Source organism: Hypanus sabinus, chromosome 5, assembly GCF_030144855.1.
Source record: "Hypanus sabinus isolate sHypSab1 chromosome 5, sHypSab1.hap1, whole genome shotgun sequence".
Taxonomy (NCBI): Eukaryota; Metazoa; Chordata; class Chondrichthyes; order Myliobatiformes; family Dasyatidae; genus Hypanus; species Hypanus sabinus.
Genome location: NC_082710.1, coordinates 64,984,630 through 65,011,860, shown reverse-complemented (window position 1 = coordinate 65,011,860; position 27,231 = coordinate 64,984,630). Strand labels below are relative to the sequence as shown.

The following is a 27,231-nucleotide window of genomic DNA, read 5'->3' as shown; positions in this document are numbered from 1 at the left end:
AGATAAATCTATAATCTCTGGCAGAAAAGGGAATCTGGAAAAGATGAGGAGTATTTTTGGTACAGCAGATTGCTATGACCTTGAAAACACTAGGAAACACATTCAAAAGTAATTCTCAGAAGAGAATTTGAAAGGTAGTGATATTTATTTCCAATTATTAGCAAAGTAAAAAATATTATGCTGCAATCAGTAAAGAAGAAAAGAACAGGACTCATTGAAAAGCTCTTTGGAAGAGGTGGCACAGGCACAGTGATCTGAATTCTCTTTATCCGTGGCCCTAATTCTCAGAAACAGATGCCACAGGGTCATAATGTAAACAATTTGGAACAGAAACTGAACACACCTAGAACCTATCTGGTTTAATGGCGCTGGTCCAATGGCAGATGGGCTACCTGCTTAGGTAAGGCATATTTCCGTACGAATATTATGAAGCAGTCTGTCCAGATTCTACTTTGAACAATAGGTGTCTGGGTTTCCCAGGCATTTTATATAGCAGCTTAAAGCAGGTGGGACAGGTTGAATATATTCGCTCAATGCCTTTGTAGTGATACGGGCCTTAGGAAACAGGACTGCATACTCCAGGTAGCCCTGCCACCAATTATTTCCCTGGTGTGAGAATGTAAGGGTGACAACATTGCATGATATAGCTAATCTTACGTGTGGCATTTTGTGCTTGTGTGCAGTCTCAGACGAACCATGAATAAACCAGACATGCACACCAGGCCTCAGTAGTATTTCTCAGCATTATATGAACATTACTCCAGCAAAGAGTAAGAGCCCAAAGTGGAATTTACAGTACAACTCCTGTATACAGTACAATTCTAATCTGCTAGCCCAATCACTATAGATCCCCACAGTTGCTGTGGGAACCTGGCCCCTTAAGCATCAGACGACCATGAGCACACTCTCTCCCCCACCCCCGGCAGAAATTGGGCTGCTCCCTCTCGTTCCAGAGCTATATCCACTGATTTTCATGTGCTGCTTTAAATACTTCTGTCAGGGTGTGTCTGCATGGTAACAGGACAGTGAAAAACACATTTGGAAAAGAAACAGGATATCTAGAAAACCAGCTCTTGAGGGCTTCCTGATCTCTCAAAATCTCTTCGCCTTCATAAAATTCTCTTCCAGTCATGCATAGGGACCACATCCTGAAGATGAGAGCTTGAGGCTTGTTTAAAATGGGTCTGTGATCTTCATCTATATTACAAGTCAAGTAGAGCTTGAAGAATTCTGTTGTGTTCAATGCTGAGCTAACCCACAGATCTAAAGTGAAATTGTGGACGCCTGTCACTTTGCTTGATTAATTCCCCTTTCTGATAAAGGCTGAAGTGGCCTTAAGACCTTTTTTAGCCTTAAGGACCCTGTTTGACTAGTCTTTCACTTAATGATTTCCTTGGAGGTGCCCACATATTTCTGTTAACTAAGCAATGACTTTTCCTTTGTCTGCCATGTTGTACAGCAATCCAGCAGGGATGCCAGGAAGAAAGAGACATCTCTCTCTATGTTAGGGGTCCCAATCGCCCAAGACTGTCCAGGAGTGTTCTAAACCACCCAGGAGAAGATGATAAGGACACTAGAAAAGTATTTGATTATTGTTATCTTTGAACACTTTCAATCAGTAATGACAATATTGGCAATCAGAATAAAAGCATGTTTATGCATTTGTGGCTATGGGAGGTGCTATTCACGCGATGAAACCCCTAGGAATATATTTCATAAGACTATGCAAGTCTTTGCACTAGCTGGCCAGAAGACCAAACAGATAATCCCAAAACTCTTCTAGATCAGTTATCCCATGATTAGTTGCAAAAATCCTTGCTATTTGGTGTCCACTTTCTTTATTAAACGTTCTGTGGATTTTTCAAGTATATTCAACAATTGCTTCATGCCTCCAGTATTAATGGATTTAATACATTCATAACTATTAGGGCAAACTGATGTAAATGTGGTCATGAGTCCAGAGGAAATCTAGTTTCCCCTGGTTTTTGAAGATGCTGATTAGCTCTGGCCTCCAGCTTGTAGGACGCATCCCTTCACTTGAGTACCTCTGGCCAGTACTTGTGTTTGGTAAATGTGCTTAATAATTTAATTCTGCCTAACAAGTGGGAAGACTTCTGATATGTATTTAATTATGGTTTTGAGTGGAATTAATGACCATTGCCTGCCTGTGTGTGTGTGTGCCTGTATGACTGATGTCGTTTGTAAATAAGGTCGTTTATCATGCACAGGCAGAGGTAGTCATTTCCCCCTTAATATGAAAACAATTCATGATTTTTTAGTGGATTTAACCTCCCCAAATAAACAAGATCCAGTCTCAGAATTAGCATTAGGAATTGCTGAAGAAGCTAAGTTACCATGAAAACAAATAGAAGATTAGAAAACGGTAAAATTATATGTCATATTTCTTAGTTTTACTCTTTAATTTTCTTTTGTGTGCCATACTCTGCCAGAGCCTCGGCGAACACTTTGTTTTTGAAGTGGTTGTCTTGGAGGAATGATTCTGTGAGTGGTCCCCCACGTCCTTCTCACAGAGCAGTGATTTTTTTTTTTAATCAGGCCGAGTTGCGAGCTCGACACTCAACCTGGCACAGATGGAAAGCGTGCCCGGGAGTGGCCCGACTGGATTCGAACTCGGGAACCTTCGCTCCGGAGTCCGGCGCTGATGTCACTGTGCCACCAGTCAGCCAATTACTCTTTAATACACATCAATAAATAAAACATATCCCATTAACTGATCCAGAACTTTAAAAGTTATTTTAAGTTAAGACTATTATTCCAGGCATCCTTGACATAACTTTTGTGCAAAAGTATATTTATATTTCAATATGATCATTTAAGTGGTATCTCAGAGCATTTCAAAATGTTTTACATCCAATCTATTTATCCTTAACAAATGCTGTGGTAAGTTTATGTACAACATTTTAGATATTGGTAGGCCCCACAAACAGCATGTAAAAAAATTGCCATTAAATTGGTTCATGGTGGTGTTAGCTGACTCCATCAGAGCTCTCCTCTGTCCATTAATTAATCTCATTGAAGCTTTTAAAAGCACTGAAGTGGGTTTACCATTTCATCTAAAGACAGCATGTCCAACAATCAAGCACCCACATTGCACTGTACCAGAGCTTTAACCTAGCATTTTCTATCAAAGAAGTCAGACTTCACCCAAACCTTTGGCTTATAACCATGGGAAATATTTTAAGCTGAGGTTCGTCTATATTTTCTGATAGATTAGAAAACTGCTTCAGTTATTGTAAAAGGTAAAATATAGTTCAATATTAATTCCAAAAGGCTATGGGTGGAAGGGGATATGGAAATACTGAAAATAACCTGATATCTTCAGTATCTTCTAAGGTGATCTTAGGTGGCCCGAGGCAGAAATCCATGGCTTTCAGCTGTGTGTTTCCATGAGTTTGTTAAGATGCCATTAGTGAATTTTAGTTCAGATGATCTTTGATATAAAGTAGCATGAGATATATATTACCTCGTTTGATCAGTAAGTTTCACTTGCCTTCTCAGAATAAATAACAGATGCACGAATCTATCTGACATTGATGACTGTTTTACTTGTTCTCAGAATGATGATCTTAGTTTCTGCACAGTAGCCAGTGATGAGAAAATTAACCCCCACGTTCATGCCTCTAACCCAGGGAACAGCTTGCTCTCTGTGCAATCTACCGCTTCTCATCCTGATTCCAGTATCTACTCTCAGTCCAAATACCTCTAACCAGAGTGATATTCCCTGGCCTTTTTTCATTGCAACATTGATTGCTGCTGAAGTTGAAGAGCTGGCACGACAGCAGTGAATGTTAGGTTGCTAGTCATTATCTTCAGCATACTTCAGATTTGTAAACTTAGTCAGCTCCAGCATGGGCACTAGCCTCTGTTGTGTACAGGACATCTTTCAGGAGTGGTGCCTCAAAAAGGCAGCATCCATCATTAAAGACCACCATCACCCAGGTCATGCCTTGTTCTCATTGCTATCATCAGGAAGGAGATACAGAATCCTGAAAGCACACACTCGATGATTCAGGAACAGCTTCTTCCCCTCTGCCATCCAATTTCTGAATGGACTTTGAACCCATGAACAGTACCTCACTACTTTTTTATTTTGTTATTTTTGCACTATTTATTTAATTTAACTATTTAATATATACTTGCTGTAATTCGCATTTTTTCTATCATGTATTGCATGGTGCTGCTGCTGCAAAGACGACAAATTTCACAACATACGCTGGTAATGTTAAACCCAATTCTGATTCTGATTTTAAGTATTCTGCCCGAACCTTAATCCAGGCTAACTTTCACCTCTCAACTAATATCAGTAAAACACAAGGAACTGACATCTGTCCCATACGCCACTTGGCTACCTTGATATTTTGCGGTTAGCTTCACTGATGCTTACAGGCTCTTGCATGTAAGAGAGGCATGTTTCCCTCTCCTACAAGAGTGAGTAGACTTGGAAATGAAGTTATGGTAAAGCAGTTTCAGATATCCTTATCTTCCAAAAGTTACATTACTATTTGTAACGCAAGAAAATTCATCACAATTCATGACCTTGTATCTTCAATCCACATCCAGATGCCCATGGGACTATGCTGTGAAATCTTATTATGTGAGACAGACATGGAGATAAGAACAATAGTGCAGAAATAATAATTATTATAATAAAACTGGCAGTGGAAGCAAAATCACTCTCAGCATTTAAACACTGGAATCGCCTTGGCATGGAAGGCGATAGGCCAAGTGCTTGAAGATGGAATTAATATGCCAGGGTGCCCACTAGTGTGGTGGGACAACCCGCCTGTTGGACATTGTATGACTCTGATAAAAGTTGGAGGAAATCCTTCATCTGGGTATTGATCATACTGAGTAGTGGAGAAGGCATGGTGTCCAGGTCATAAGTTGCTGATCATTCTTTATAATGCATCTGTTTGGTTGAGGAGAGTCTGTGCTTGCATGTTATAGACTCATGATGAAACGGCTGAACATGAAGAACGACTTGAGAATGCTGGCACGAGCCCTGAACTATTTTCAAAAGTGGTGATTGGAGAGAAAGATGGAGGGGAAGTTGAAAGGATAGTGAGCTATTGGCTCACGTTGCCTGGTCTTTGTTTTTTGAGTGTTGTAAAAACTTTTGATTACTACTTCAGGTATGGTTTTGACCAGGAAATATTGCAAAGGTCAGTGGATTTATAGAATTTTAAGATGACTTTGGTGTTAAACCAGTTACATCTAATACAGCAGGCCAAAAGAGAAAAGTTAGCAGATGAAATACAAAAATTTTTTTAAAATGCTGAAACCACTTAGGCCATATTTGTGAGAAGGGAAGCAGTTAATATTTAAGGTCGAAGACCATTTATCAGAACTGAGAATTAGACAAAGGAGGCTTGTTATACTACAGGGAGGGCAGTGGGGAAGGGCGAATGTTTCTGCTGGGATAAAACCAAAGTGACTGAGAGGAGATACTGTCAACAGGGTAACCCAGTGAAAGAGTGGATGGGAGCAGTTGGATAGTGAGCCTACACTCAGAAGAACATAGTTAAAAGAGTGGAGGAATCACTGGATGTTATATAGGGTCATAGGACATACGCAGTAAGTCAGCTTGGGCACGTCCCCCACTCCCAGAAATAAACAAAAGGGGAAAAAAGGGGAGGAAAAACAAACAGGTGGCAGCAATATTGGAAATGGTTGACTGAAACAGACTGAAATATTTATGTTAAGTTGTAGAATTCTCTATTAGGTCAAGAAGCTGCAACTTATTTAGAAGGAAGATGAGGTACTGTTGCTCAAGCATGTGCTGGGACTCATTGTCAGTGTATAGAGAGATCACAGACAAATAGTGAGAGTGGGAGAGGTGTGGAATACAAATGGTTAACCACATTGGGCTTATTTATCATTACACAGTTTGCTGCATATCCTCACGATTATATTTATTATTAGCTGTTCAGCATTATTGCCTTAAGGAAACCTTTTCTAGTGCTTGTTCACAGCACTAGATATGATTGATTAATACTAAACGCTTTCCTTTCACTTGTATTATTTCTATGCAATGACAGTAATCCGCTGGAATACTCATTATTATTCACCTCCTGTCTGGGTCATAACATCACCACTGCAATGTTCCTAGTTAATGTTAACTTCCCCATCTTCAGCAGGTAATTCCAAGCAACCTGTTATGTGATCAATTATTGTGCCTACCCTATCAACATTTAATGTAAAGAGTTATTAGGTTTGCCCTCTCAGTCCTTGGGTCAGCCCCATTCCCACAACTGATTTCATTTGGAATCTGTAGTGCCATCCTGTGCGGATAATGTGCAGACCTCTTGTCAGAAAGAGTAATCTCGTCATCAAAAGCAGTCCAATTGAATGTATGTTAATGCTTTTTTATCCAACACTAATGAGATAATGTGTGAAGGAACGCAACATGAACACTGCAAGCTGCAGCAGAGCCAGAGTGCTTAAGCTTCTCCACGTTGATGGAGTCCTGCTGAAGTCTTCACTGGAGCCCTTTCTGCTCCAGCTGCATTCTTCCTGCTTGCTCTTGCCTGTCCACATGTACAAGGTGAAAGGTTTCTCCCAGTCAATACTAAAAGCTCCTTTTACATGGTCAGGGCAGTTGTCTGACTCACAATTACAAGCACTTGAATGACAAGTTAAACAAGTTCATTTAAAGTAACTTTTATTATCAAAGTACTTGTATGTCACCATATACACCCTGAGATTCATTTTCCTGCGGGCATACTCAGCAAATCTATAGAACAGTGACTATAACAGATCTACCAGAGTGCAGGAGACAACAAACTGTGCAAATGCAAATATAAATTAATAGCAATAAATAACGAGAACATAGGACAGTAACATAAAGAGTCCTTGAAGTGAGATCATTGGTTGTGGGAACATCTCAATGGATGGGCAATTGAATCTAGTTATCCCCTTTTGTTCAAGGGCCTGATGGTTGACGGGTAGTAACTGTTCTTGAACCTGATAGTGTGAGTCCTGAGGCTCTTGTACCTTCTACCTGATTGCAGCAGCGAGAAGAGAGTGTGGCCTGGGTGGTGGCAATCTCTGCTGATGGATAACGTTTCATGTAGATGTGCTCACTGATTGGGAGGGCTTTACCTGTGATGTGCTGGGCTGAATCCACTACCTTCTGTAAGATTTTCCATTCAAAGGCATTGGTATTCCCATACCAGGCTGTGATACAGCCAGTCCACACCTTCATCATCTTTTCTTCCTTTCAAGCTGATGACTGAGAGAGGTGTTACCACAACTCTGTGCAACCTTATTTATGTGAAAGTGTAAATAGTGTTAGTGAGCTATTGGATAGAAAGGGCAACTATGTTTTAGCTGAGGCCGGGACAATGTGTAATTTGTACTGGTGAGGGCAATGGTCTTGTACACCTAGTGTGAAATAACTCGCAGCCAATACCTTACTGAGTGGAGAAGCAGGCACGAGGGGACGGATGGCTTTCATCGGCCTCTATTACTTACATTATCTCGGTGTGAGCATTCTGGGAATTTTCAGAATACGAATTAGTTTTATTATCACTGACACATGCCGTGACTTTTTTTTGTTTTGCATTGGTAGTTCTGTGCAAGATGTTCAAATTACTACAAGTTACAAAATAAATAAATAGCGCACATGAACTGATCCAAACTCTGACAGTGGGGGAAAGAAGCTGGAGCCTAGGTCTTCAGGATCCTGCACCTCCTCCCCAGTGGTTGGAACAAGCAGAGCCATGTCCCAGATAATGACAGTCCTTAATGTCACTTTCTGAAAATGTCATCGAAGGCAAGGAGTGTTGTGTTCTTGATGAAACTGCCTGAGTCTATAACTGTCTGCAGCCTCTTGTGATCGTATACATCGAAGGCTACATACCAGATTGTGATGGAGATGGTCAGAATGACCTCCATCATATATCTACCGAAAATTTCAAGAGACTTTGCTAACATACCAATCTCCTCAAACTTCTTTTTCATGATTGCATCAATGTGTTGGGGCCAGGATAGATCCTCTCAGATGTCGATGTCCAGGAACTTTAAACTCACTCTTTCCACCACTGAACTGTCACTGAGGACTGGTGAGCGTTCGCTCGACTCCCATTTCCTGAAGACCTCAATCGATTACTTGGTCTTGCTGACATTGAGTGCAAGGATGGTATTGTGACACCATTCAACCAGTGGATCTATTTCACTCCTATACACCTCCTTATTGCCATATGAGATTCTGTCAATATCAGTGGTGAATTTATAGATGGTGCTTGAGCTGTGCCTAGCCGCACAGTCATGGGTGTAGAGAAAATAGAGTTGTGAGTTCAGCATGCATCCTTAAGGTGCAACACATACAACACGCTGGAGGAACTCAGCAGGTCAGGCAGCATCCGTGGAAACGAGCAGTCAACGTTTCGGACCGAGACCCTTCGTCCGACCTGCTGAGTTCCTCCAGCGTGTTGTACATGTTGCTTTGACCCCAGCATCTGCAGTGTACTTTGTGTTTAGTATCCTTAAGGTGCACCTGCGTTAATTGTCAGCGAGGAGGTGTTATTTCTGAACTGCACTGACTGTGGTCTCCCAGTGAGGAAGTAAAAGATCCTGTTGTAGAGGGAGGTACAGAGACCCAGGGTTTGATTAGTAATGAGGAAATGATGGTTCATGGTCTTCAACAGTGTCAAGTAAATGAACAAGAACTCATTGAATGATACAAAGTGAAGCTATTTAGTTCATAGTGCCAATAGTCCATTGCTAGACCATTCCATTTAGTTCCACCCCAAGCACTAGAGCACTCTTTTAACTATTTGTTTTTCAAATATAATTTAACTTTCAGGTAGCATGTTCCTCATTATACCACTTTGATGCTTGAAAACAAATGTGTTCATTTTCTTGCTGGTTACTGAATATCCTGACTGAAGTAATTCTCCTTATGAATATTTATTTATTGAGATATAGCACTGAACAGGCCCCTCAAGCTGCACCCTACAGCAACCCCTGATTTAACTCTAGCCTAATTTTGCAATGACCAACCTGTACGTCTTTGGACTGTGGGAGGAAGGTAACCCATTTGTTCAGGGGGAGAACGTACAAACTCCTCACTGACGGCGGAGGGACTTGAACCCGGGTCGCTGGTACTGTGAAGCGTTGTGTTAACCACTACACTGCCGTGCTGCCCCCGAATATCATGATGTAATGCGCTGTGTACGAGACCAGCTCCTGGTTATCCATGTGAAGACTCCATTGTCAATGTGTAGAGATTAGCATTCAGAGCTAGGATTCATGTGGCACATTTTCATTGTACAAGGTGCATTTATCCACTTCGCCTTGTGAGGTAACCAAGGTAGTCAGATCCAGAACAGCCGATGTACTTACAACCTACGTGGACGAGGCAACAGTATGTTGAATATCTGTACCATTGTCTCAGTATAAACGTACCCATCAGTCATCACCAGAGATATTTGCTTCACTTTCTGTTTGCACATGGTGAGGCTTTAAGTGTTAGTATGAATGAATCTTTTTTGAATGTATTGAAATGTGAAATACTGTGAAAAAGAGAAGCACGTGTGTATGAGTGTACTTTACACATCACTGCTTTTGACCAACAAGCCCATGCAGGCCACTATCTGTGAGGTACTGTGGACCAGTTCTTTTCCAGGTGTTCCTTTGCTTGCTTTTAACCAAATGAATTAATCGGGTGGGATCAGTAAAAACATATGAAATTTAAGTCTGCAGAAGCATATTTCCTTGTGCCGATTGTCGGTGTCTGTTCCAATTTGTCTGTGTCATTCCTAAGATGTCTCCTGTGAATTTCTGCTATGTTAAACCCTCTGAGGGCTTTGCAGAGAATCCTCGATTAAGCTGCCAAAAGAGGGCACAATTGAATTCTAGGGTCATAAGAATCAGTGCTTTAAGCTTCCTTCAAAGGCAGTACAGGGCAAAATTTCTGTCCTTCTTTCATAATATGACAATGGGCAAATAGAACTAGTGATCAAACTCAAATTGATTCTAATTGAATGTTTGAACAGAATCTGTTTTTGCTGCTCTTGGTTACATCTGAAAGGTTTAACCCTGTCAAGTGCTGCTCATTTAAGGGAAATTTTGGCATTATTGCAGAGAAATTATTTTTTTTACAAAAAAATGTCTGAAGTTTGGGCGGGAAGACAAATGATGGAGCTCTTGTCACTGAGATTTCTTTTGTCAGTAATGTGAATTATTTAATGTAAACAGTGGAATAAAATAGGCAACCAACTTATTTTGTTTCTAGTATCAGAACCAAGTTAAATCCAGAGCATTTCTTTACAAAAATGGTTAATAATTGTACCCAGTATTTATAAACTTTTGAAATAAAAGATCACACTAGAACTGAGAATTTGTATCCTTATCGTCACTGTGAAAAAGTGGAGAAATAATCTGATGCAGCATTAACAATCCAGTGATTAGTGTATATTGCCCCAGATAGCACATCATCAATAAACAAAGCCAGGCAATCATTATAACTCAGCACATTAGTTATTGCTTCACTTGCCACCTTATTAACTTGTTAAGTAGATTGTTCATTTTACTGTGTCCTGCAGATAATACTTGTGTAAAATGGTGTCAATTGGACAAGTCAGTGCCAAGTGTGGCAGTGAGATGCCAGCACAGGCCAAGTAAGAACATGGCCTGAATCCTACTTCAGGTAAAACTGTACCCAAGGGGTGCTAGCTCCACTGTTGTTTCCAGAGTCAGGCTTTTGTGAAAAAGAATTTAAAAGCTGGACACATTAGGAAAGGGCAATATTTGTGGCATTGTAAAGTGTACCCCTACTTGAGAATAGGCCTTTGCAGCATTGGCTTCTTCACAGTAACAGGCATCCTTGCAGTTTACATAAGAAAACTATTGCAAGAGGCACTGGCCTTTTACAAGGTGTATACTTAAGAACATAGAAAACCTACAGCACAATACAGGCCTTTCGGCCCACAATGCTGTGCCAAACACGTACTTACTTTAGAAATTACTTAGGTTTACCCATTTCTTGAAAACAACATGTGAAAGTATGGTTTGCACATCTTCACAGTAATGATTATCTTGAGTAAGTTTCCCTTTCTATCAAAAAAGTAGAATCCCCAATAACACCACAAAATTTAGGTGCACTCACCTTTCATAGCAATTGGTACTCCATGGAGTGGGTATTCTATGATACCAACAGGTGTCTTTCATATATGGTATTCCCTTTTTAAACATATATTCTAGGTGAAAAAGGGACCTAGTACTTTCCGGGCGTATATGACAAATAAACTCTTCTTGGGCTTCCAGCCAAGTACAGGTATCGATTTTAACCGACGTTTCGATGGCAAACTCTGACATCTTCATCATGAAGATGATACACTTTTGCAGCATTGGTTTATTAGTCACCTCCCTCTTCTCGTAGTGTCCTCTTCATGTTTATTCCTGCAAGATTGCCCCCAAAGTTTGTACGAGGGGTGATTGATAAGTTTGTGGCCTAAGATAGAAGGAGTTAAATTTAGAAAAGCTAGCACATTTAGTTTTCTGACATTTACACACTTAGACCAGTGGTCATGGAGCATATGGATCTCTTCTTTTGGCATCTTGGACCTCCAGAAGTGGTCTATGGCATGGAGTGATTGATAAGTTTGTGGCCTACATAACTTCAAACTTTCTGCATTGTCATTCAAAGAGTTGACCTGCATGTGCATGTAACGAGAGCTGTATAACTCATCTCCTTCTACCTTAGGCCACAAACTTATCGATCACCCCTCATATTATGGTGTCCACTGATCTTATAGGTCCAGTGTCTCTATATTATTCCAAGTACCTGTTCTCATTTTGGCAACACACTGAATACAGTTTGCCTGATATCCACTTGTCTATAGTCAGTATCTAAGGTCAACCTGAATGAATGGTTAATGAATCATGGATGAACGTGTATTAAGGGATCACCTGGTTGTCCCAGAGGTGTTCGTTATATACAACTTCCACAGTACACCTAGTGGATGCTTCCTGGTTATAGTAGAAACGGTGCGTTGTTATGTCAGATACATTTTTAAGGCCATGTCTTGGTCTCATACATTTTACCTTATTTTCCAGGTCGTGATTTGGCCAGTACGACTCTTCCTGGTTATCCTCCACACGTGCCCCCCGCTGCACAGAGCACTTACCCACCCCCAGCACTGACAGGAATGGTGCCTGGTGAGTGTGACAACCAGCATTTGGTCCCAAATGCTGCATTTAGGGAGAACTCTCTGAACTGTTTCAAGTTCTGCATATTTCACAAAATACTAAGATCTCTGTTGTAGTCACTGGCTGAGGAAAAAAAAAGCAAGAAAAAGGAGCGAAGACGCTGGTCTCATTAACCTCTCTGCAGTTAGACACTTCTCCACAGGGATAAAACACGTAGATATATCTCTAATATTTCTTCCTTCACTTAACTGTCAGAAATACTAATCTCGTGGGACGCTCAACATACTGCGACAGAAAAGGGTTTGGTGTTCAGGATAGTGATGTAGGTAGAAAATCTAATCATTAAACAGGATTCTGAAGCCCAGCTGTCCTTTAAGAAGACCGGTAATTTGTTTTTAATGAAAACATGCATTTTATTTTTAAATGACCCTTAACAAATTAGTTTTCAGCATTATTTATAATGATGTGACTCAGACTTACATGAACAATAATAAGCTAAACATTGCCTTTTGCAAGCACACAATTTCATCTCTTGCCTTTCCTACTAGGTGGGCTGCACACCCCTTTCCCTTTCTTATCTACCCAGTCTTCTTACTTATCTGTGCAATCATTTAGATTACATGTTTGTAGCTCAGTAACATTGCGTTATTCTGCCTCAGCTTTGTGTCTCTCCATCCATGTCTTCGTGGCATCAGCACATTCCAGACAGGCCAGACTGCTTCTAGCCTCTGTAAAATGTAAGTCTGTCCAAGGTTAGTCCTGGTATCATTTCCCTATCACCCTGTCCCAACTGACCTCCATTAGCTCCCAGTTAAAGAAAGCCTCAATTTTATTATATTTGTCCTAGACTCAGATTCCTTTATTACCTTGCTGATCCCGATTACCTTGCTTATGTGGCCCTTGTGGCTAAAGGGATCGGGGGTATGGAGAGAAAGTGGGTACAGGGTTCTGAGCTGGATGATCAGCCATGATCATACTGAATGGTGGTGCAGGCTCGAAGGGCCGAATGGCCTACTCCTGCTCCTATTTTCTGTGTTTCTATGTTTTTTGCCTCTGAAAATTCTTCCAACCAATCAATCCTTTAAAATGTATGAAGGCATCTCGAGCATCCCTTATTTGAATTGCTCCTGCAATGTTGACCCTTGAGCTCTGAGCTCTGGAATTATCTCTCCAAGCTGCTCTGATTTGCTATTGACCATTTTTATTTATTTGACTTCCTAAAGTCTGTCTCTTTGACTCAACTTTTAGCCATCTGGACATTAAACATGGCTTGGAAATTCAGCTGCCTTTTAAGATGACCCTTATGTATATTTTTAATATCTCCTACCTGGTTCAGTGGCAAATTTTATTCACTGATGTTCCCATCAAGCAGTGGATAGATTGACAGGAGAAACTCTCTGCATGTTGCCACATTTTAATGCAGCACCTGATGTAATTTAAAACAAATACCAGGTACCTTGAGTACCAATTGTGTCCTTCTTGAAATTAAGTTCTGTTCCTCTGTGCATGCGAAATGGCACTCTGGGTATGAAATGTGTCAACCAATGGTAGCCATGCTTTTATTCGACATACGTGTGGAGTTGTATTGTGTGCCTGAGACATGCAAAGGACTCAGGTTTCAGATAATGAGGCAGGTTTTAATGGGACACTCAATGCTTGTTTCAGCATAATTTAAAGCGACTAAGTCTATGTTGGCCATTTGAAAGGGTCTGAGGTGTCCACACTCGTTTAAGAGGGTGCCATCTATAGATTTTCATAGTTATTGATCACCTCTAAGCAAGCACATACCTGTCCTTACCGCCATTATCTTCAGGCATCTGGGATTCTTACCCAGTCTCCAAGTAGTTATCACCCTGACATGCCCTTCCCTATACCTACTAAATATTTCCAAAGCTCCAATTAATCTATGTTCTGACTGGTTTCAAAGCCATAGCTACCATTCAATCTATTCTGCAATCATCCTCCTCCAATCATCTCCACAGCCATCACTCTCCTCCCCTGATGTCATTAATCCACTCCCCAATGAACTCTTGTCACTCCTAATTGCCTCCAAGTATATCCCGAAGCTCTCACAATTACCTCCACAGCTTTTCATCCACCCTGGTAGTCTCTGGAGTTGGACAATTTTTCTGCCCCTTCTTGCAGTCCACATCTGCGTTCTCCCATTCCTATCTATTTCCTCGGGAATCTCTATTAAACAGTATAGTGAAAGAAACTGTGGAAAGGCCGTTACTTATGTTTCATCATGCAAGACCACGTTCAACCCCTTGTAATACTAGAATGTATAGTACTACTTCAATGTGTATTTTTAGATCCGTTACAGTCTTTTAGCTGATGATTGACCAGAGATTGCATTCAAGTGCAAAGTTTTAAATATATTTTTTTGCAGTTTGATAAACTGACAGAAGTAGTTTAGAATTGAAAGAAATCAAACAGAGGCTAGTGTGCAGTTTGTGTTACTTTTCTTCTTCTTCTTCAAAATAATTCATTTTATTCATAACTAAAGGTTTCTGCATTCCTTAATTTATCCCTGTCTGCTTCTGGGTGATAGGCTCCATTGCTCATGCCTGCTTCATCTTTCCAGCTGAGGAAGTTGTGTAGTGGCTTAGGTGAGAGGCCAGTGGCTGGAACTGGTGGAGAACCAGGTTCATTACGGCAAGCAGAACATGAGCCTTCCTCTTTATAAATGTTGTATTGAATAACATTTGTAGAATTTTAAATTGAAGATACACTAGCAGCTTTAGAAAGTTAGTCTACCAGGTTCAGGCTGACCCCGCCCCCCCCATCTATTTCTATCTCCCTTTTACCCTTTTCTTTTTTTTCTGTATAATTTTATTTCCTTGTATCTTGTTCTGCATGACTTACCAACTTTCTCTGTATTCCTTCCCATGCCTTTATCCTTTCATCCCACTCTTTCTCCTTTTGTCATTTTTCTCTACCCTCTTCCCCTCTCTTCCCCCTCTTATTCCCTCTCAAACACACACACTCACACTCCCTCACTGACACTCACTTTCTCACACACAGACACATACTCACACTTTCTCACACACACACTCATATTCTCTCACTCTCTCACACACACAGACACACACTTATACTCTCGCACACTTGCACTCTCTCTCACACACACACTCACACTCTCTCACTCATTCTCTCACTCTCTCACACAAACACACTCACACTCTCTCTTACACACACTCTCACTCTCACTCATTCTCTCACACAAACACACTCACACTCTCTCAATCACTCTCTCACACACACACACTCACACGCTCATTCTCTCTCTGTCACACAATCACACACACTCTCTCACCCTCTCTCACACACACACACTCCCTCTCAATCACTCTCACTCTCTCTCACACTCGCACTCTCTCACACACACACACACTCACACTCTAACTCATTCTCACTCTCTGACACAAACACACACACTCAGACTCTCTCAATCACTCTCTCACTCTCTCTCACACACACACTCACACTTGCACTCTCTCACTCACACTCACTGTCTCACACACACTCACACTGTCTCACACACACACACACACACACACACACACACACACACACACACACACACACACACACACACACACTCACACCCACACACAAATACCCACGATCTGTTCTTTCTATCTACTGTCATTTGCACATTCAAGCATCAGGTTGGGAAATACAAAACAATGATCAATATCAACATACCAGAGAAAAATTCTACAATTTTAGGGCAATATTTTAATCTTGAAATGTATCCCCATTATTATACTGTATCTCAGCCGAGTGCTGATCCTTTACAGTTGGTATCGTGCTCCTTTGTTTATGTGGTACGCTCTGTTAAGGATTTACATGTTAACATAATTATAAAGCTCCATTATAAATAAAACACGCATTTTTTCTAAGTTGAAATAGCATAATCCAAAATGAAATAGATTTTCTTCCTGTTGCTATTATTCATCATACACAATTATAATTCCTTCCCACATAACATGGAGGGAAAAATGGTTGCTAAGGAAGTCTTTGACTTTCGAAGTCTTCTCTTTAGGTCTAATGTGAAGACAGTCTTTTCTAGATTATTCTCCCTTTATGGGGTATCAGTTGGGCATGTTTTGCCCATGGCTTTGAGTGGATTCTAGTGTTGGGTGTTTTGTGATTCCCAGCAACTGCTCCCTGATTGTGAGATTCCCCACAGGCAATGCATGCTTGTGAAGTCCAAAACGGAGAGAGAGAGAGTGGTAAATCACAAGCATAACAACTGGAAATCCTAGCAATACGCACAAGATGCTGGAGGGACTCAGCAGGCCAGGCAGCATCTGTGGAAAAGAGTAAACAGATGACATTTCAGGCCAAAACCATTTATAAGCACCTGATGAAAGGTCTGGGCCCAAAACTTTGACTGTTTACTCTTTTCCATAGGTGCTGCCTGAGTTCCTGCAGCATTTTGTGTGTGTGTTGTTTTGGAGAGAAGGAGGTCCTGATAAATTGGAAGCTCCTTTTAACATGATGACAAATTTTTGTCTCTTGTTGCTGCAATTGGAACAATACATCAGGGCAGGCAAAATGACAACTGATTTGCTGTGAGTCCACTTCACCATGCTGGTTAAGCAACATTTCATTTCTGTTTAAAAATGCCCTATCCATGTCTGCTTCTTTAACTAGTGATCTTGCCAAAGAAAGCATTGCTGAAAATCTCTTCGTAAGGCAGGATATACACGACAATGGTAATGGTGTACTGTAGGGGTACTAACTTTCCTAGGCTTACACTTGAATTAAAGTGGATTTGGAAAAGTATGCTGGTCATTGACCAGCGCTGCAGGCCAATGCGGAGAGCCTCAGTACCGAAGAGTTCTTGTGGCCAGCATAATTTTCATTGTGATTGAATAGCTTTCATTTAATGGTGCTGGAAAATTACAATCTGGTTTTATATTCAGTGAAACTAATAATCTATGTGAGTATAGCAAGACAATATACGTCTCCTAAAGGGTGTCCCCCTTTTAAATCCAGATTTTGTTTTATTATAAAGATGGGAAAATCAGAGAATTTCAGGAATGCAGGACTTGAATTAAAATTCCAGTTTGTGAAAAGGCCATAGAAATAGGAACAGAATTAAGCCATGCAGTCTATCAAGTCTGTTCTGTCACTTAATCATGGCTAATCATCCCATTCTCTTGCTTTCTCCGTGTAACCTTTCATGCACTGGCTAATCAAGAACCTATCAACATCTGCTTTAATAAACCTAATGACTTGGCATCCACAGCTGCCTGTGGCAATGAATTCCATGGATTCACCACCCTCTAGCTCAGGGGTCAGCAACCTTTACCACTGAAAGAGCCACTTGGACCCGTTTCCCACAGAAAAGAAAACACTGGGAGCCGCAAAACCCGTTTGACATTTAAAATGAAATAACACTGCATACAACGTTTTTTTTTGCCTTTATGCTATGTATAAACAAACTATAATGTGTTGCATTTATGAAATTGATGAACTCCTGCAGAGAAAACGAAATTACATTTCTGCATGCAACAAAAACATTTTGAACTCCGAAAAAAAGACGTTGGGTTGAAAGTTACTTTTAAGTAAAATATTCAATGTCTATTTGAGTCCTTCTTGTATTTATGAAAAACGCCGAACTTAAATTTTCCGCCAGCAGCAAACCAAAAATAACGTCAGCCAGCTGTCATCCTGAAAAATGAAAGGACTATTTCACTGAACTATGAAAAAATATGAATATAAGTAAAATAATAGGCAATTAAAATATTTATCATACTTGGTTAATGGGATTTCTGCTCCTGGACCTCAGCGCACAGCGTCTGCACATCAGGGCTGTATGATGTCACCTTCATCTTTACACAGGATCGCAAGCTGTCATCTGTGAGGTTTTCAATATCACTCCATTTGTGTTTCTGAGCAAGAACGGCCTTCTGACGGGCAACATCTTCAAGGTCTGCTGTCAAGCGTCTAAACTTGGACACCCATATGTCTTTGTCGGCTATGTCGGCCAGTTCCATCTCAAGATCAGGTTGACTCACACCTGCCAATGCAGTCGTATTCAGTAGGGAAGGATCGATGCTTAAGAGAGTGACCGGGAAGGATAATGTGTTTTTTTCCTCTCTGAACTCACAGAAGCGTTTCCCAAATGATGTTTGCATTGCGATGATTGCAGAATGTAAATACTCCGAAATTATCATGTCGTGACCTTGTTTGAACTCTCTCAAATTGGGGAAGTGAGACAAAGTGCCTTTCTGTAAATCTCTGGCAAGCACTGTCAACTTGCGCTCGAATGCCAAAACATCCTCCAACATGTGCAGGGCTGTACGTCCTTTCCCCTGAAGAGCTGTGTTCAGCGTGTTCAGGTGCGCTGTCATGTCTACCATGAAGTGTAGCTTTTCCAGCCACTCTGGCTGTTCCAGCTCAGGAAAGGTGAGCCCTTTGCTGCCCAGGAAAGTTTTCACTTCTTCCAGACACGCGACAAAGCGTTTCAGCACCTTCCGTCTGGACAGCCAGCGATAAAAACACGTTGTAGCGGTGTCAGTAAACTGCAGTCAAAGATAGCTTTATTCGAACTAAACAGCCTTGCTTTTAAGCCTCCCTCAACCCAGCCCCCATGGACGCAGATGCTGCAAAAGACGCGTACTCACAAACCCCCGTAGGCTATCTCCCTTAGCCGGAATGCTGGCTAATTGTGAGCCGTTTCGGATGTGGCAGGAAATGAGTCGCTACACTTAGGTTGTACAAGATCACCATAATTACATTTCAAAAGCTAACAAACTAACATAAAATACATTTTAATTAAATACTGACCAATTATTTCCCAAAGCCTCAGGGAGCCGCAGCACAGAGGTGAAAGAGCCACAAATGGCTCGGGAGCCGCAGGTTGCCGACCCCCGCTCTAGCTAAAGAAATTCCTCCTCATCTCTGTTCTGTATGGACATCCTTCTCTTCTATGGTTGTGTCCTCTTGTTCTACATCCCCCCATTATAAGAGACATCTTCTCCACATCCATGAAGGCCTTGCAACATTTGATAGGTTTCAATGAGATCCTCCCTCATTCTTCTGAATTCCAGCGAGTACACGCCCAGAGCCTTCAGGCACTCCTCATATGATAAACTGGAATTCCCGGAATCATTTTCATGGACCTCCTTTGAACCCTCTTCGATATCAGCACGTCCTTTCTTAGATAAGGAGTCCAAACCTGCTCACAATACTCCAAATGAGGCCTCATCAGTGTCTTATAAAGTCTCATCCTTCTTTTTATATTCTAGTCATCTTGAAACGAATGCTAACATTGCATTTGCCTTCCTCACCACTGACTCAACCTGCAAGTTAACCTTTAGGGAATCCTGCATGAGGACTCCCAAGTTCCTTTGTGACTCTGATTATGAATTGTTTCCCCATCCACACTATTATTCCTTCTATCAAAGTGTATGACCATACACTTCCTGACACAACATTCCATCTGACACTTCTTTGCCCATTCTCTTAATCTGTCTAAGTCCTTCCACCTGTCCCTGCTTCCTCAGAACTACTTGCCCCTCCACCTACCTTGGTATCATCTGGAAACTTGGCTACAACGCTACAAAGCCATCAATTCTGTCGTGTCGATCATTGACGTACAACATAAAGAGAAGTGGACTAAACACTGATCGCTGCAGAACATCGCTAGTCACCGGCAGCCAATTAGAATAGGCCTACTTTATTCCCACAGTTTGCCTCCTGCCAATCAGCCAATGTTCTATCCATGCTGGTACCTTTCCTGTAATGCCATGGGTTCTTATCTTGCTCAGGGTGCTAATTTAAAGGGCAGGTCCTCCAGGGTTGTGATCTCAGGATTGCTACCCATGCCATGTGCTAGTGAGGCTAGAACTAAGGAGATTATACAGTTTAATAAGTCGCTAAGGAGTTGGTGTAGGAGGGAGGGCATAAAATTTTTGGATCATTTGTCTCTCTTCCAGGGAAGGTGGGACCTGTACAGAAGGGGCGGTTTGCACCTGAACTGAGGGGGACTAATATCCTGATGGGAAGACTTGTTAATGCTGCACAGTGGGGTTTAAACTAGAGTTGCAGGGGATGAGAACCAGATTGTCAGAACAGTTAGTGGAGAGGTTGTGGAGGCAGATGTTGGTAAGACCTCAGACAGAATTAGGAATCAAAAGGTTGTGCAACAAAATCGAAAAAGGCGAATACAAGACTGAAGATGTTGTAACTGAATATGCGCAGTATATGGAATAAGGTAGATGAACTTGCAGCACAGTTGCAGACTGACCAGTATGGTATTGTAGACATCACTGAATCATGGCTAAAAGATTGTAGCTGGGAGCTTAATGTCCATGAATACACTTTGTATTGAAAGGATAGGCAGGAAGACAGAAGGGGCGGAGTGGCTCTGCTGGTAAAAAATGAAATCAAGTCATTGGAAAGAGGCGACATAGGGTTGGAAAGTGCTGAATCTTTGTGGATTGAGCTAAAGAATTGCAAGAGTAAAAAGACCCTGATGGGAGTTATATACAGACCCCTAAAGAGTAGTAAGGGTCTGGATACAGTAGTAAGGGCCTACAAATTACAATGGAAGATAGAAAATGTATACTAAAAGGGCAATGTTACAATAGTCATGGGGGACTTCAAATATGCAGGTAGATTGGGAAAATCATGTTGGTGCTGGATTACAGGAGAGGGAATTTCTAGAGTGTCTATGAGATGGCTTTTTAGAGCAGCTCATGGTTGAGCCCACTGGGGGATTAGCTATTCTGGATTGGGTGTTGGGCAATGAACCGGCTTTGATTAGAGAGTTTTAAGATAAAAGAACCTTAGGGGCAAGTGATCATAATATGATTGAATTCATCCTAAAAATTTAAGAAGGAAAAGCTAAAGTCAGTTGTAACAGTATTACAGTGGAGTAAAGGGAATTACAGAGGCATGAGTGAGTAGTTTGCCAGAATTGATTTTAAAGGAGCACTGGCAGGGATGACGGCAGAGCAGCAACGGCTGGAATTTCTGGAAGCAATTCTGAAGGCACAGGATATATACATCCTAAAGAGGAAGATGTATTCTAAAGGGAAGATGACACAACTGTGGCAAACAAGAGAAGTCAAAGTCAACATAAAAGCCAAAGAGAGGACATGTAATAGAGCAAAAATTAGTTTGAAGTTAGAGGATTGGGGACCTTCTAAAAACCAACAGAAGGCAACTAAAAAACTATCAAGAAGGTAAAGACAGAATATGAAAGTAAGCTAGCCAATAATATTAAAGAGGATACCAAAAGTTTCTTCTGCTACATTAAGTGTTAAAGAAGGGTAAGAGTGTATATCAGACCGCTGGAAAATGATGCTGGGGAGGTAGTAATGGGGGACGATGAAATGGCGGGTGAACTGAATGAGCATTTTGCATCAGTCTTCACCGTGGAAGACACTAGCAGTATGCTGGAAGTTCCAGGTGTCAGGGGACATGAAGTCTTTGAAGTTACTATAACTAGAGAGAAGGTTCTTGGGAAACTGAAAGATCTGAAGGTAGATAAGTCACCTGGACCAGGTGGTGTACACCTCAGGGTTCTGCAAGAGGTGGCTGAAGAGATTGTGGAGGTATTAATGTTGATCTTTCAAGGATCTCTAGATTCTGGAATGATCCCAGAAGATTGAAAGTTCGAAAATGTTACACCACCCTTCAAGAAGGAAGAGAGCCAGAAGAAAGGATACTATAGACCAGTTAGTTTGAACTCAGTGGTTAGGAAGATGTTGGAGTTGATTTTCTCTGGGTACTTGGAGGCACATGATAAAATAGACTGTAGTCAGCATGGTTTCCTCAAGGGAAAATATTGTCTGACAAATCTGCTGGAATTCTTTGAAGAAATAACAAGCAGAATAGTCAAAGGAGGATTGCTTGATGCTGTGTTCTTGGATTTTCATAAGGCCTTTGTCAAGATGCCACACATGAGGCTGCTTAACAAGCTTCTAGCACATGTTATTACAGGAAAATTCTCGCATCGATAAAGTAGTGGCTGATTGGCAGGAGGCAAAGAGTGGGAATAAAGGGAGGCCTGTTCTGGTTGGCTGACAGTGACTAGTGGTGTTCCACAGGGGTCTGTGTTGGGACCAGTTCTTTTTATGTTATATGTCAATATTTGGATGACGGAATTGATGCTTTGTTGCAAAGTTTGCAGACAATATGAATGTAGGTGGAGGGGCAGGTAGCTTTGAGGAAGTAAGGAGGGTACAGAAGGACTTAGTCAGATCAGGAGAATGGGCAAAGAATGGCAGAGGGAATAGAGTGTTGGGAAGTGTATGGTCATGCACACTGGTAGAAGAAATGAAGGGGTTGACTATTTTTGTAATGTATGGATCTATCTCTTTTAGAGCAATGACCCCCGCCCCCTTAGTATCTGTTGTCTACGCACATGCATTATTCTCGTTCTTTCTCTCTCTCTCTCTCTCTCTCTCCCTCTCACACTAACACTCAAGCCATCTTCTGCTTATGGGCTTTTAATTAATCAATATGTAGTTGTGCACAGACACAACAAATTTCTAAATGGAGAGAAAATACAAAAAAAAGTTGCAAAGGAGCTTAGGAGCCTTTGTGCAGGATCCCCTAAAGGTTAATCTGCAGGTTGAGTTTGTGGTGAGGAAGGCAAATGCAATGTTGGCATTCATTTTAAGAGGATAGAATATAAAAGCAAGGAAGTAATGTTGAGACTTTATAAAGCACTGGTGAGGCCTCACTTGGAGAATTGTGAGTAGTTTTAGGCCCCTCATCTTAGAAAGGATGTACTGAAACTGGAGAGGGTTCAAAGGAGGCTCACAAAAATGATTCCAGGACTGAATGGCTTGTCATTTGAAGTGCATCTGATGGCCCTGAGCCTGTATTCACTTGAATTCAGAAGAATGTAGGGTGACCTCATTGAAATCTATCTAATGGTGAAGGGCCTTGATAGAGTGGATGTGGAGAGGATGTTTCCTATGATGGGAGAGTTTAAAACTAGATGACACAGCTTCAGAATTGTGGGGCATCCTTTTCGAATGGAGATGTGAAGGAATTTCTTTAACCTGAGGGTGGTGAATCTGTGCAATTCATTTGCCATTTGCAGCTGTGCAGGCCAAGTCTTTTTGTATGCTTAAGGCAGAAGTTGATAGTTGGGAAGGGATACAGGGAGAAGGCAGGAGATTGAGGTTGAGAGGAAAATTGGATCAGCTCTCATGAAATGGCAGAGCAGACATGATGAGCCAGATGGCCTCATTCTGCTCCTATATCTCATGGTCTTATGGTACAAGCAGCCTCATGTGCAGCAGCTTAGAAACATAGAAAATAGGTGCAGGAGTAGGCCATTCGGCCCTTCGAGCCTGCACCGTCATTCAGTATGATCATGGCTGATCATCCAACTCATAATCCTGTACCTGCTTTCTCTCCATACCCCCTGATCCCTTTATCCACAAGGACCATATCTAACTTCCTCTTAGATATAGCCAATGAACCGGCCTCAACTGTTTCCTGTGGCAGAGAATTCCACAGATTCACCACTCTCTGTGTGAAGAAGTTTTTCCTCATCTCAGTCCTAAAAGGCTTCCCCTTTATCCTTAAACTGTGATCCCTCGTTCTGGACTTCCCAACATTGGAAACAATCTTCCCGCATCTAGCCTGTCCAATCCCTTTAGAATTTTATACGTTTCAATAAGATCCCCCTTCAATCTTCTAAATTCTAGTGAGTATAAGCTTAGTTGATCCAGTCTTTCTTCATATGAAACTCCTGCCGTCCCAGGAATCAATCTGGTGAACCTTCTTTGTACTCCCTCTATGGCAAGAATGTCTTTCCACAGATTAGGGGACCAAAACTGCACACAATACTCTAGGTGCGGTCTCACCAAGGCCTTGTACAACTACAGTAGAACCTCCCTGCTCCTGTACTCAAATCCTTTTGCTATGAATGCCAACATACCATTTGCCTTTTTCACTGCCTGCTGTACCTGCATGCCCACTTTCAATGACTGGTGTACAATGACACCCAGGTCTCGTTGCACCTTCCCTTTTCCTAATCGGCCACCATTCAGATAATAATCTGTTTTCCTGTTCTTGCAACCAAAGTGGATAACCTCACATTTATCCACATTAAATTGCATCTGCCATGAATTTGCCCACTCACCTAACCTATCCAAGTCACCCTGCATCCTCTTAGCATCCTCCTCACAGCTAACACAGCCGCCCAGCTTCGTGTCATCCGCAAACTGCATTTAATTCCCTTGTCTAAATCATTAATATATATTGTAAACAACTGGGGTCTCAGCACTGAGCCTTGTGGTACCCCACTAGTTACTGCCTGCCATTCTGAAAAGGTCCTGTTTACTCCCACTCTTTGCTTCCTGTCTGCCAACCAATTCTCTATCCACATCAATACCATACCCCCAATACCATGTGCTTTAAGTTTGCACACTAATCTCCTGTGTGGGACCTTGTAAAAAGCTTTCTGAAGCTTGTCAAAGGCCTTCTGAAGATACAAGTGCGCAACATCCTTTGTCTGTCCTGCTTGTTATTTCCTCAAAGAATTCCAACAGATCTGTCAGGCATGGTTTTCCCTTGTGGAAACCATGCTGACTTTGGCCTATTTTATTATGTGCCTCCAAGTACCCTGAAACCTCATCATTAACAATTATCTCCAATATCTTCCCAACCACTGAAGTCAGGCTAACTGACCTATGATTTCCTTTCTTTTGTCTCCCTTCCTTCTTGGAATGGAGAGACATTTGCAATTTTCCATTTCTCTGGAAACATGCTGGAATCTATTGATTCTAGACATATCATTACTCATGCTTCACTATCTCATGAGCCTCCTCTTCCAGAACCCTGGGGTATACTTTAGAATAATTCTAGTAGATTTTGACAAAAGCACAAAGAATAGCTGTCATCTTCACTCTGTTAAAAGTCCAGGAAGATGGTGCCATTAAGTGGCAACTCTGTGTGCAGTTCCAATTGGAATCATCAAATATTCCCAATAGTCTACTGCAGTTGAAATCTACAGTCACAGCCATGGGTACTTCAGTAAGCAGCATTGTTTTAATATTTTTGAAGAATTTATGGGTACTCAAAAAAGATGAATCTGGAATGGTGTTCTCGGGCCACAAGTGCAGTTTCCCTTTAAGAAAATGGAAGTGGAAACACCACGTCAGTCAAAAGGTACAATTGAAACGCCAATGCCTTAGATTTCCACTCCTGACTATCTTGCTGGCAAATGAACAGTATCTGCCAAATAAAACTGAAGACCTCAGAGAGACATTGCAGTACCAGAAGAACATCAGAGACTGCTAGGTACTGTGATTCGTGGAAGCAGAGCTCACACCAGCACTGCTGCTCAATGGTTTCACCATTCTCGGCAAAGACAGCTCTTTTAAAGGCAGAAGAGGTGGAGTATGCTTTATGATGAACTCATCATAGATGTGGCAGTTCTGGTCAGCCAAACTGGAACATCTGGTGGTCCATTTTATCTGTGAGGGAGTTTTCTGTCATCATCCTGGTAGCGGTGTACATTCCACTTCAGGTCATTGTCAGGCAACCACTGGAGGTTCTGAGCAATGTGACCAGCAGGCACATCAGCTCTGGCAGGGTTTGCAAGCCGTTAATTCCTACTAAGTGAAACCGAACATCATGAATGGCTGTGATGCTACACTCCCAGATGAACTCAATGCCTTTTCTGCATGTTTTGAAAGGGAGAATAAAACTACAGCTGTGTGCATCACTGTAGCCTTGTGTTACCCTCTAATCACTGTCTTGAGGCCAACCTCAGAACATCTTAAAAGAAGGTGAGCTCTTGCAAAGAGTCAGGACCTAATGATGTACCTGGTCGGGCTCTGAAAACCTGTGCCAACCAGCTGGCAGGAGTGTTGAAGAATGTTTTCCTTCTCTCACTGCTGCAGAAAGGGGTTCCCACCTGCTTCAAAGGAGCCACAGTCATACCAGAGCTCAGGAAGAGCAGGGTGAGCTGCCTCAACAACTAATGCCCAGCTGCACTCACATCAACTGTGACAAAGTCTTTTGAGAGTTTGGCCATGGCGAGAATCAACTCCTACCTAAGTGAGGACCTGGACCTGCTGCCTAATGTCATAATAGGTCAACAGTGGATAAGACCTCAAGGGCTCTCTATGCACCTTGGATCACCTGGACAATAATGTCCACATCAGGCCACAGCTTAGCATTCAACACAATCATGCCATCAGTTCTAACCAACAAGCTTCAAAACCTGGGCCTCTGAAACTGGATCCTTGACTGCCTCACCAGGAGAGCACAGCTTGAGCGGATCAGAAATAACATCTCCTCCTCTCCTCATTGATAATCAACACTGGCGCACCTCAAGGATGTATGCTTAACCCATTGCTCTACACTTACAATTCTGTGGCCAGGCACAGCTCAAACAGCGCAAATAAGCTTGCTGAAACACAACTATTTTTGGCAAAGTTCCAGATGGTGTTGAGGAGTTGTACAGGAGTGAGATAGATCAGCTGGTTGAGTGGTGTCACTGCAACAGCCTTGCACTTAATAGCCGTAAGACCAAGAAATTGATTGCTGAATTTGGGAAGGGGAAGTTAAGGGAAGACACACCAGTCCTCATTGAGGAATTAAAAGTGGAAAGGCTGATCAGATTCAAGTTCACGGGTGTCAACATCTCAGAGGACCCATCTTGGGCCTAACATATTGATGCAAGTGCAAAGAAGTCATGGCACTGGCTATATTTCATTAGGAGTTTGAGGAGAATTGGTATGTCACTAAAGAAACTTCCGAATTTCTACAGATGAACTGGTTGCATCACCATCTAGTATGGAGGGACTACTGCACAGGATTGCAAAAAGTTGCAGAAAACTGTCAACTCACCAGCTCCATCATGGGGACCAGTATCCCCAGCGTCCAGGACATTTTCAAAAGGTGATGTCTCAGAAAGGCGTCATTCATCATTAAGAACTCCAATCACCCAGGATATGCCCTCTCCTCATTGCAACTTCAAGAAGGTGGTACAGGAGCCTGAAGACACATAATCAATGTTTCAGGGGCAGCTTCTTCCCCTCCATCATCAGGTTTCTGAATTAG

At 41.8% G+C, this 27,231-nt stretch overlaps 1 protein-coding gene across 2 annotated transcripts in view; it reads left to right on the top strand.

Annotated features, from left to right (window-relative positions):
* The window catches only part of pax5 (paired box 5), a 507,795-nt gene that overhangs the window by 246,545 nt on the left and 234,019 nt on the right, over positions 1-27,231 (top strand). For both annotated transcript variants that reach the window (XM_059969114.1, XM_059969116.1), the window contains one exon: positions 12,082-12,183. In XM_059969114.1, coding sequence (XP_059825097.1) covers positions 12,082-12,183 — 102 coding nt within the window. The remainder of the gene's footprint in view (positions 1-12,081; positions 12,184-27,231) is intronic.